Raw genomic sequence first — 12,692 nt, 5'->3', positions numbered from 1 at the left:
CAAAGTCTTGTATGCAAGTCGGTATGCAATTAAGAAGCGTTAAATTACATCTGGACGAAGTTTGGAGATCCAGGACTGTGAAGGAAAAAGTAGTTAAGGCAAGGGTGAGACAGAGAAAAAAAAGGAGGACAAGGAGGAGGACGCAGGCAGACAGCAGAAACACAAAAGGCCTCTTGTCTCCTCAAAGCTCAGGGTACCGGGAGAGTGAAATTAACTACAGTTTCACCCGGGAGCCAGAAATGCCTTTTTCATAAGCAAACCGGGAAGCTGATCCTACACATGACCCACCTGCGAGAGCTTTCCATCTTTCAAGATCTTCTGGTCAACTAAGGGGAAGTAAATAGCCAGTGCCAGCAGCTGAGAGAGAGAACCCGGTGCGTCAGCGGGTAACAATGGGCTTTCTCTACCTCCACCTGGTTGTAAGGATGAAATGAAAAGACCAAATCCCAACAAAGTCAAGACACCACTTAGTCTTGCAGAACATGCACTCAAGTCAATAACCAAACAACAAGGCCAGGGTCGGGGTGTGACAGGGAACATGACCTGTTTTCTCGGAGCTGCATATTTCCAAGTCATTTTTTGAAACGGGAAGCCCTGCTCTGTGTGTGTGTGTGTGTGTGTGTCTGTCTGTCTGTCTAGTGTGGTGGTGAGGCTGTTAAGCATAACCACAGAACTGTCATGCTAGGTTAAGGATGCTATGATACAGGACTTGGCTTGTCCACTGACATAAGGGTAAAGCTGGACCACAAGCAGGACCATGTAGAGGACAGTGGCCTAATTATTAGCGCACCTCCAATAACCAAAAGACTTAGCCCTTTGGTGCAGGGCAGGACCTAAAGGTTTTATGTTTGGCCATGAGGCCTCTCTGGGGATCACACGATCAGGGACAGGTGTCAACTCTGGCTAGGACCGCAGAGTTGTGAAGGGCAGCAGACAACTTCAGTTCTTCCTTCTCTATACTTCCAAACTCACACAGGGTTGGCAGGCTATGTGGTGAACTGGACTGATTGGAAAACATACTGACCTAAGTGAACAGGTAAAATTTGAAGAGCTACTTTTGTCAACCAGAGGGAAGAAACTCTCCCAGAGTTCTCCCCACCAGCTGCAGCAAGGGAAGCCTGGGTACCTGCGGGGGGGGGGGGGGGGTTGGGGGGTGTGGAGGACAACAGGAGCCTGGGGTAGGAGGTCCTGAGCTCACAGAAGAAAAGGAAGTTATTTCTTCTGTAACACTTTCTGGTGTATGAACAACAGAGGAGGAAAGGAGAGGAGAACACCATCATTTAACTAGATGTTGACAGGAGGCCCATAGAGAACACTCCAGACAGCACACCATTTACAAGCAGCTTACAGGCAGAACAAGCAGGTCCCCAAAAGGTGCTCAAAGACTCCCTGAGGCTTCTTCACGCCACACAGCTGATGTTTCCAGCTAAAGATCAATGTCCTGACCCTTACGTGAGAGAAGAGAAAATCGAGAATATGTGATCAAGTCTCTGTTGATAAATTTGAAGTTGATGACCTTCCATGTCTTCATTCTATGAGGTCCACAATGTTCCTTTTCTTAAAAAACATTCTTTCAAGAAGTTAAAAGCCAATCCCTGGGGGGAGGGAGGATATATTTTAAGATGAGCTGTCGTAAAGGGGTTTCTGAAAGGGCACCGAGTTACTTTTAATGTCAATGTGACTATTACCTAATAATCTGTCCTTTTGTCGTTAGCGAAGAGTGTGGACTTAGCCTGAGCAGAGCATGAGTGGGAGGAGGGCGGGGGGTGGGGAGGGAGGAGGGTGCAGAGCCAAAACAGGACTTCAGGCCAAAGACAATACAAAAGGATTTTGAAATACAGAAAGGAAGTCTATCATCTAGACTAAAGTTGCTCATACACTTCAGGGGGAAAAATAACTTCTAATACGCATTAAATGAGAGAAACCCAGAAGGCAATGGTGTAAGAAAGCAATTCCAGAGCGGACTGCATAAATAGAAGTATTACATTATAAAACAGGGAACCGTTTGTTCCAGTCCATAGACCCCGGGTGAAATGGCAGCTGTACACTATTTAGTTTGGGGCACCTCATTAATAAAAGGGGAATTCTGAGTAGAGTGAAAGAAAGAATTGAAGGGCAAAAGGGACCGGCTTTTAACAGAAGATTAAAACAATGACGTATGCAGAGCTGGCCAAAAAAAAAAAAAACAAAAAAAAAAAAAAAGAAAAGAAAGAAAAGAAAAGAAAAAGAAAAAAAAAATTAAAAACAAAACAAAACAAAACAAAAAACCCCACCAACCCTAAAATAAATAGGTCAGCATTTATTGGCGGAGGAAGGAGAATCCTGTAAAATGACTCCACAGCAAAATAATGGAAATGGCAGAATGACACAGAGGCCAAAATGAGGACCCCCACAGCCAGATGGCACAATGGGCTCAGTCTTCGGGCACAGATGGGTCTGCGGGTGCCGGCTTCATGCCTCGCTCCTGAGTGCTCACATGCAGAGGAGACGGGGTCACACGCCAAGCAGGAGACCCGGACATTACAGCATTTGAACTTTAACCAGAAAAGGCATTTGAAAAATACGGGAAAGGACAGTTGTGCAGCAACCCAAGGGTGATGAGTATCATCCTGGTACCCAAGAAATTATCCTAGGTTCCGGAAGAAATGAGTCACCCAGCCTGCCAGGAGGACTGGCCTTTCTGCTGTGACCATGAAACCTCAGCTACTCCAGCAGGGAGGACACATTGTCCCCCCTTGGGATATCCAGTCATTTCATTTACATGGGGGGGGGGCAAAGGAGCAGTGGCGGGGGGGAATGGGGACAGGGCCAGGGGGCAGAGGGCTCTGGAAGGCACAGGAGAGATGCCTCTAGGAGGGAACGCAGCTCAGTGAACAAGCAATCTGGATGGGCCTTCAGAGATTTAGAAATGTCTACTCTGGCAGAGGGCTAGCCATGAATTAATCATAGGTACCTAGAAAACCAGGGAAAATAAAAAGTTGTACAAGAAGGTAAATGAAATTATAAAACTCTACATGGCTCAGCTATGATTAATATTTATAGAGTTAGAATAACGAAAACACTGAATATTAATATAACGCGAAATTATTATTTAATCATCATGGATGATGGAGGGAGGGGAAGAATGGGTAGACAGGGGGGCTGGGGAATGTGGTGTAAAGGGCACGGGGTGTACGTGTGTAGTTTGGGGTGTCTGTGAGTTTGTGGGTGGGGTGTGTGTGAGCAGTTGAGTGTGTAGTCTGTAGAATGGTGTACTAGTGAAATCCCCTTCTTTCAGAGCAGAAAGTCAATAGATAATGTCTAAAACATTAAAAAAAAATCATCAAGAACCAGGAGTAGAAGCACATTAAGAAATATTGCTCTGGGCAATGGGATGTGGGAGGGTCATGCCATTTTTTCATTAGGTTTCTATAATTTGTTGCCTTTAAAAACTAGAAAAAATGAATAATTTGGTAAACTTGAGATTAAAAACCCCCACTCAGCCACTACAGCTCAGGGGCGGACAGTGCCACAAGCGATGAATGGACAAAGGATGGCCCTGAGTCTCCAGTGGCACCAGGTGGTGGGACACTGTGCCCCCAGGAGAGGGGAGTCTGGAGGACACAGTGGTGAGCTCAGAGTCCATGACGTGGCACCAACGAGAAATGCAGGGAGCTGTCTCAAGTGCATCTGGTACCGCCAGGAGATCAAAGCTTTAAAAGGCTGGGAGCCAAGGGCCAGGGCCCGATGCCCAGCTCATGTCAGCATGTGGGGCCGACTGAATACCATGAGCCAGGGGTGGGCACAGAAAGACTGTCAAGAAAAGCAGGAAGACAAGAGAGAAATACACCCTGGAAGCTCAGGGAAGGGAACTTCAGGGATGGAACCATGTAATACTTTCAGAGACCACAGAAAGAAGAGGAGGCTTTGCAGGCAGCTCCTGGATTGGGCACATCCGAGGTCAGTGGTGAACTCTCAAGGGTGGTTTGATGACGGGGACAGGCTGAGGCATGGCCCAGAAGGAAGCGGCCATGGTAGGAGCACAGAAAGGAAGGCAGAGAGGGCGAGGTCCCCCTGGAAAGCCCTGACTCTAGAGAGAAGCAGGCGGCGCGGGATCACGACTTGCAGACACGCCCCCAAACCCAAGAAAATGTTTAGAACTAGTGCCAGCTATGCTGATCCCCTCTGACGTTCATCCTTGCACCGGCCTGGAGGCTGCAAACTGCCCGTTCTTACCACTGAACAACACATGATTTAGCATTTGCTTTATGTGCATCCAAAATAATAAAGTGAAATGTTGAGTATATATAACCAGAGGAATTTGGGGATAGAAGAAAAAACATCTCCAGTTGTCCTGCTCACCAGGCAGTGGCCTGTAACACCTGATGAAAAGCGTGCTAAGTTCCTTTAGTTAAAAAAAAAAAAAAAAGGCAAGAACGCTCACGATACTCCTTCCAGAACACAGTGTGTCACCTATGAGGTCGGGGACGGACACGAGGACCAGCGGCAGCAAACCACAGCCCTCGGGGGTCCGCACCAGGCCCACCGAGAGCCCACTCACCCGGATCAGTGGAGGGGCACCTGCGGATGGTGAAGATCTGCCCCAGGTCCTCGTCCTCCTCCGGCAGGCCCTTCTGCAGCCGCTGCAGCTTGCGCAGGCTCTCGCTGCGCTGGTGCTTCATGGAGCGCACGTGCTGGATGAGGTTGAGCTTGGCCTTGGTGGAATAGTTGCACAGGACGCAGTGGTAGTAGCAGCTCTCGCCCTCTACTCCACTCTCGTGCTGCTGCAGGTGCTGCGAGGGCAGAGGAGAGGGTAAGCTACTCGAAGCCCGCCGCCACCACCAGCCCACCCCGGACCGGCCACAGCCCAGTGCTCGGACTCCTAGGAGGGGTTGCTCTGTGTTCTCCCACCTACCTTCCCTCAGCAGTTCTTCAAGGGCCGGCAGCCAGCGGACTCTCGTTCCCATCTGCCCCCCACCCCTGGCAGTCCCCTCCGCTGTGGCTTTTCACGGGGCTGCTGCTGTTGCTGACGGATCGGACCCTCCCCATGTCACACGGGTCTTCCTGGCACAGTAATCAAAGGTTCCCCCTTTCACTCTCCAGCACATCCTGCTTTATTCAGATCAGGGCTGGCAAACAATGGCCTGCAGGCCAAATGCAACCTGCTGCCTATTTTTGTAAATAAAGTTTTAACAGAACACAGCCACGTCCATGGATCTGCGTGTTGTCGAGGGCAGCTTTCAAAGCACCAGGGTTTGAGTACTTGCAGCAGAGATAGGATGGCCCACAAAGCCTCCAGAATCACTATCTGGTCATTGACTGAAAAAGTTAGCCAAATCCTAGTTTAGGTGATGGCCAAATGGTCACCCTCCCTGTATGGAATCCTAGGTCAGTAACACCAAGCCAAAGCTGCTGTCTGACTTTTTCACAGGAATGACAGGTCAAATTTTTATATTTAGAACCACAGTCTTTTAGAAGAACCTAAAATTAGATTTTCCTTTGGATTAAAAAAAAATGACAGAAAAAATAAACTTCTCCAGACTGGTTCCCTGTCAACTTCTGAAGGTCATTTGGCTTTAGTGCATCAGATGGTCAAAATTACACTTTTTGTTGTGTTTGTGTAGACACAGTACTGATTCCAGAACAAGGAAGCCCCAAAGCTGGCAGAAAGCAGGCACCTAAAGTTAGGGGTGCAAGAACAGAAAAGGTCACAGTAACAGTCAGCAGACCCCATACTCTCTTGTGTGTAGAAGACTCAGAGATGATCCAAGGACAAAATTCACAGACTCTTTGTGCCTCTCTGAGAATATGATGAAAGCCATGGACCCTTTCTCCTAACAGCTGGGGAAGTGACCTGCTCCTGGTATGGAAAGGATATCTTCTTCTTTACAAATGACCCATTTTAGGAGAAGAGGAAGTTTTTCCATTGGCTGCATAGAAGGCAGAAGAAATAATTCCAAAAAACCTAAGCAAATGATCCACGGTAACCCAGCTAGTTAGCAGTGGGAGAGAGAACTAGCACCAGGGTCTCATATCCCCCAGCATCCTTTAGGAGGAGGAAACTCAGATAGCCGTTGTGTTATTACCCTCCTTCTCTGCACCCGCATCCGCAGATCCCAGAGCCTGCTCCAAGGACCTCCACAAAAGACACAGAAGATGCTTTGGAACTACTTTGTGCTGTTCCTCTCCTTTCTGACCTTTACTTGTCCCATTCAGTGTCCAAGCCTTGAAAACTGTTGCTCATCCTGCTTGGATGGGCTTCTTGTCCAGATGATAATCTGAGACACTGAGAAGGCAGAGCAGTTAAAACGTCCTGCGCTCCACCCAGTATTAAAAATACCAGAGGGCTGGCCTTACCAGCACTTCCTATCAAATCACACATGTACGCATTCTTTGTTCGCTGGAAAAGTATGAAAACTCTAGAAGCACATTTGAGCCTTACTGGAAGAGGAAATATGAATGCACCAATGGAGGGTTGCAGAAAAATCATTGTGGGGGAGGAGAAGGGGAGGTCCAGGCTCTCATTTGTGTAAACTGGCTAAACCATTCTTCCATAATACACGCTTGCTCTGAGGCCAACATATATTTTAAAACGTGAAGGGCTTCATAGGTATCAACAGAGAACAATCCCTCCTTTCGCCCCAAATGGGTGATTTGATACACTCAGGAGCAGAGATTTGCAACAAAGCGGTATTCCAACCAGTGAAAGCCATTCTAGAGCACTTTCACAAACAGAGGGGTCTGAAGAACTAGCAAGCTTGTTATTAACTGTTAAGGCAACTACAACGATTGATAATGAAAACCTACTTTTTTTCTGAAATACATTTGAGCTGCCTTTTTTTTTTTAATTAGTTTATCCTCAATTTGCCTGGTCTGAGACAAGGCTCCTTGCAGAGGATTTCAGGAGGATGGGATGCACGAAAGCACTATTTTCCAGAGGCTGCAACCCTGGGAAGAAGAGGGTCTAGGGGGTAGATGTGAAGGTATAGGAAGAGCTTGCCCATGTTCATTCTCCCTGACTTCTCCACAAAGTCCCTCCAAAAAAACCAAAAACTGGATTAAGATATTCCTGGGAGCAAGGGTTTGGCTTGGGATTAAGGAGCAGGACACTTGTACAAGAGCCAGTACAAGGAAACGTATCTGAACACTGTATTGGATCACTAAGACCAAAAGTATTACATTTATTAAAGTTTCAACAATAACTGATGAAATAAAAGATAACAGGGAAAACAAGCATGGAATCCAGAGCAATAATTGTGATCAAGGGATTTCAGGAGTATTATCAACTATGAAGTCAGAGGAAGAATCACTAAAGCCTCACCCCTAAATTCCCATCACCTTCCTATGAGAGAATTTCCTTGCATTAAGGCACTGAATCTTACACATAAAATTTTAATATGGATACGAAGGTTCTTTTCCAAATGGCTGGAGTTTCCAATCTCTGAGCCAGAAGAGAGGATAGCGTGGCCAAAAAGAGTTGGATGGGAGTTGAGATGTCAAATGTCTTTTGTTCTCAAATCTACGGGCTCTTGGGTAATAGAACTATATAAATCCTGCATTGACACAAACAACATACTGGGGACTCCTGATTTAAAAATAGTATGACGAAAATGTTCCAAAACCACTCTACACAAACTCACGGTGGTAAATGGCAATCTCTTGTGCCACAAGGAGTTCTTCTGTCTGACATTTGAAAGCCATTTGGAAGGGAAATGGGCACACACTACAAATGGTAGAGGAAACGAGGTAAATAGAGCCAAGGCCTCTTCCCCTGAGTCTGGCCTAGGGAACATTTGGGGTCTTCTCTCGGAGGCTTGTACACAAAAGCTCAATTCAAAATTCTGAGCTGAAAGCCAGAAAAAAAAATGCAGAATAAACTATTTTTTGGTTGTCAGGAAACAACCTGCTTATTGATTACATCTCAACCCAAACTTAGGCTCACAACCTGAGTCTATGTGCTTATCAAAGATCCTGTTCTTAACCGAATTTTGTGAGTTCTCAATACTTCCTCAAGTTGTCCAAACTAAAGCCAACAAGGACCCAAAGCTAGCAGCAGGGTTCCGCCCTCTGTGACCTTCCCCGCACCATTTGGTTTCCCAGGTCTTGAGTGGGTCAATGCCCCAACCTGCTAACCAGATGCCCTCTCCCTCCCAAGTGGCATTGGCTATAACCCCAGGATTCCACCCCTGGCACCTGCCTAATAAAAAGCAGTAAGAGGAGGTGGGGCTGGGTAGACCAGTGAGGACTCTAGCACTAGGGCAAGCCAGTCAGCCAAGGACATGCTTTCCCTGCAGAAGAGAGTAGATGTTTTCATTTGGAGAAGGAGAGAGTATAATTTGTTCCTGACCCAGCTAATTAGAATACCCTCAATTGGGATCCCAATGTATTTAATTAAATTCACTGTAATATATGAAGAATCCACCAAGGCACAAGTCCCAGTGGAACACTCAATAAAGGAGCTGCCTCCTTTCAGACTTCTTGCTCTTCTCGCCAGGCAGGAAATTTTTCTCCCACACAAATCCTGGACTCTCCAGCCCTCTGTCTACCACAGAGACCTCCCATCCTTGGGGATGGGTGGACCCAGTCTTTACTTTTTCCACTTTTCTGTGCTCTGCAGGTAAGATTCTTAACTGTTTACCTCCATCAGGTCAGGTGCACAGTTTGAAAAAAAAAAAGAACAACCCAACAACTTCAGTGCCTAGTGTGCTGTGAAGCATGCATGGTACCCATGGACTCCAAGAAAACCGGCTGCTGTGCACCCTGGGCAAAGGTCGGCTCTGATTCCCTTCTAAGCGTCTGTTAATACCTCAGTGGCTATGCTCACACACACGCACATGGAGAACATGCCCTATCCCAGGCCCTTAATCTATAGATGATTAAGACCATGACCGTGGTGACTTGGACGACATGCCAAGGGGATAGGAGGGAAGGCATCACTTTGGCTTGACTATCATTGTGAGACTATGCTGGCCAGACCAGTGAAAATCACTGGCTTACTCAAGAAAAACTGCCATCTACCCACAAACTAATAACGATGAAGCAGCAGCAAGACCAACAAATAAATCGAGAAAGAAAAATCAACTTAGCTCAAGAATAGTGGCAACTGAGGTCTACACAAACTCACTCGGACCTGTGACCTATAACCCCCTGAACCAGCCCAAGGGTTCCCTTGATTCTCCTCAATGTCACTGGCTGGTTTAAAAAGTGCTTGCAAGACACTGGGGGTGTGTGAAGTGTTCAGTCATTTCCAGAAACAGAGACCTCCATGCTTTGGCAACATGATTTACTTTCTGAAGATTCAAAGAAGTGTAATGACCCCTAAGAAGGAAATAAGCATCTAGTTTGACCATCAATGGAAGTAGAAGGGCCCAACATTCTCTGACTTCTCCAAATTACCACCACGCAGCAGATAACAGACTGTCCTCACCGTGAGCAATTAGGTCCCTGACACACACACACACACACACACACACACACGGGCAGCCAGTGCTTTTTCCTGAAAACAAGGGAGTGTGGGCTCACTTAGATTGTTCAAGGACCTCTTCCCCAGCCTCTTCCTGGTCTTTCTGGAGCTCTTCTAAAATGCTCGTCCCATCTCGGTTTAGCTGGAAGGTGACACTCCTGTGCCATGGACATGGAAACACCTACTGGCCTCCCATCTTCCCCTGTGGTTCTAGCTTGGGGGTGGTGGGAGGAGGAGAGGGAAAGGCTCAGAAAGAAAACCCCTCCCTGTAATAAAGAGCACCTCCAACAATGAGCCTGGTACATAAATCTAAGTGCAAAAAGCAAATTAATAATTAAAAAAGAATGGAGAGGAAAGAAGGCAGCCTGTGTTACTTTGTGACTCTATGCCATTAATATGTGGTGCTCGTTCACCCTGGCCAACAACTGGAAGTCAAAGAGAGGAAAAGAGGGCTCTTGTTAGAAAATAATTCATCGTGAAAATCAAAAAAATGTGTTCCTGTTACTTGTTTCCCAGGAAAACTAACCAACTTCTGTCAGAGAACATTGATTTCTGTAAATCTGGTGGGGCCCTGCTCCTTCCTCCACCCCAGTGATAGAAACTTCTAACATCTGGTTCTTCATGCATGGAATGCAAAATATTGATCAGGTTTTGTCAAAGCCTTCCCTTTAAAGCAGAAATGGACAAAGTACATTCACACACACATACTCACAAATGAAAACACACAGGGACTCATAATGAAGCTTCCTCAGGGGAGTAACACCTGTTACTATAAACATGCCCTCACCCACCCTCTCACGCTTTTCTGCACCCAACAAATCTCTGCTCCTTGAGCATGTGGAGCCCTGTGATGGATGGCGTGGAGCAGCTCTCAGGCATCCCCCTGAGCAAAGGGGCTACCCCAGGGGATACCAGAAACCGAGAGGCATCCCCATAGCAGGCATGCAGAATGAACCCCAAAACACTTGTTGAGGTGCATGTGAAGTGCATCCAAGCAAGGGCAGCTAGGCGGGCCTCCCAATCCGTAAAACTGAGGTCCTGGATGGAGGCGGCCACCGTTGCATCGGCCTTCAGAGGGGACACTGCTAACCACAGCGTGCCAGGGGCTCCAGCTTCTGCCCTCTGGGCAAGGACTATACAAATCATTACCACATCCAGTGAGAAGGAACAGGAAGATGAAGGTCCAGTTAGTTTACAAATTCCCCAAATCGTAAGATAAAATAAGGAAGACATAAGTGACTGTCGTGCCCATTCACGGCATGGGCTGCTAAGAAAACACCCACGGCGACTTGTGATCTTTTCCTCCAGCTCATGATGAGGTGGGTAGCATTTGGCTCCTGTCCTTGGAGAAATCCAAAACTCAGAGAGGTCATGGGCCTCCCCTCCAGGTCTCAAGAAGAAGAAATAGGACTAGAAGCTGAGGCTTGATGCCAAGTCCACAGCCATCTGACTACATGGCACTGACTGCAGGGGCATTCTGGAACATGAGATTCCCCAAACCCAGGTATTCCCCTTGAACGCTGAAAAAATAAATTGTTGCAGGTATAATGCAACTGGGAATGGAGGCAGTTAATTTTTTAATCAGTGGTTGTGTTACAGATTCAAACTTAATGTCACATTCTTAGGAAACCTTCCAGAAGGTCAACCTAAATATATATGTATTTTCTGTTTAATGTTGGCTTTTCACCCACTCATGCCCTCATCCTTGGCACATGCTAATTTAGTCCTATTTCGCTGTAGGAGCCCTGCAGACACCATAAGATACAAGTCCCAACCATGATTTATAAGAGAAAGTGAAAGGAAGTAAAAATGTTCCCTTAGATCAATCCATTTAATGTTACTCTGACCTATTTTCTGGTTTCTAGGCCAGACTCTGGACAAGCCATGAGTGTTCATTCTCTGTATCTGAGCTCTGAGGCCGAAGGTGAGACTTCCCATCCCTGTGTCTTTTCCCCCTACCTGAATGACATCTCCTGATTCAGAAGTCTCCATACTAGCGTTTCCTTGAGAGACATACAGTACATCCTCTAAGGAAACTAACAACGAGAAATCCAAATATGGCCTCTTGTGGAATGCTGATGCCTTCACATAATAGATTCCATTCCCCTCTGTTAGGGCAAACTCCAGAAAGGAGAGGGAGTTTATTAGGTATACAGGAGTTCTCCTGAACCAAGCGGGGCCCACCAGAACATGAGGTCATAAGCCAAAAGAGGGCTAGTTTCCATGAGGGTCAAATGAGCATCTAGACACAGAGCAAGGAAGCTGAAAGAGGTTATGTAGTGGGTGAAATCACAAAGTGGGTCCCACAAGGTGAACATCAAACTGACCACCCTCCAGAATCTACCAAAAGCTCATAGGATCTGAAAATTACCCCTTTGCTAGGATACCATACTGGCTACAGAACCTTCCCCACTCATTAAGATGTATTTCTTTGCTAGTACTACTTTCCAGCTCCCATAGATGTCAACTCCCAAATAAAAATATGGGCCACCATCTACGCACTACTCTAGCGTGTCCTCCTTCAGCTCCGTGACAAAATGTTGCCAATGCTGGTGGTTTAAGGTACACTCTGAATTAAGGCAACCCGGTGGAAAACCCTAACTCTGTGCTACCTTGGACAAGTTATATACACTGCTGGGCCTCAGTTTACTCACGTGCAATACTGGGATGGTTAACAGACCTTCCAGAGAGCACTGGTGGGGGGATTCAATGGGATAATCCATATAAACCGCTTAATTCAGTGCCTGATGCACGGTTAACCTTTATTTTTTATTTTATTTTTTTTACGGTTAACCTTTATAATAAGGCTACCATTATTATTATCATTATATATTTCAAATTAGTTAAGGTTTGCGATTAGAGATAGAAATGGAAAAAAAAAATGAAGTACTACTGAATTTACCTATTTGACACTTCTCTCCATACAACCGTGCCTGTCCCACACTCCCTGGGACCCTCACCCCCAACCCCCAAAGAGGAATCCCTAGCCGACAGTAAAGAATCTGTGACCTATAGAAATTATAACATGGAGGAGATACTGAACCATACAGGACCAACTTCTTCCTTGTAAAACTCCTTTCTTGTACTTAATTTTAAGTCATTCGTCCAAAGCTATGCTACTGCTGCAGGCACAGCCAGGATCCACACCTCCAGCCCATGCCCTTGCCTCAGAACTGTATCTGTTTACCGGGTCTCTTTGCCCATCAGGGTGTCACAGTATAACGAAAATCAAGAACCATATTCTTTATCA

General features: G+C 46.4%; 1 protein-coding gene across 3 annotated transcripts in view; it reads right to left on the bottom strand.

The window, feature by feature from the left end:
* The window catches only part of ZFHX3 (zinc finger homeobox 3), a 246,768-nt gene that overhangs the window by 92,851 nt on the left and 141,225 nt on the right, over positions 1–12,692 (bottom strand). For all 3 annotated transcript variants that reach the window (XM_055305892.1, XM_055305891.1, XM_055305893.1), the window contains one exon: positions 4,541–4,772. In XM_055305892.1, the coding sequence (XP_055161867.1) occupies positions 4,541–4,772 (232 nt within the window). The remainder of the gene's footprint in view (positions 1–4,540; positions 4,773–12,692) is intronic.

Source organism: Nyctereutes procyonoides, unplaced genomic scaffold (genome assembly GCF_905146905.1).
Source record: "Nyctereutes procyonoides isolate TBG_1078 unplaced genomic scaffold, NYPRO_anot_genome, whole genome shotgun sequence".
Lineage (NCBI taxonomy): Eukaryota > Metazoa > Chordata > Mammalia > Carnivora > Canidae > Nyctereutes > Nyctereutes procyonoides.
Note: the sequence above shows the minus strand (reverse complement) of the source record. Positions and strands in the feature narration are given on the sequence as shown.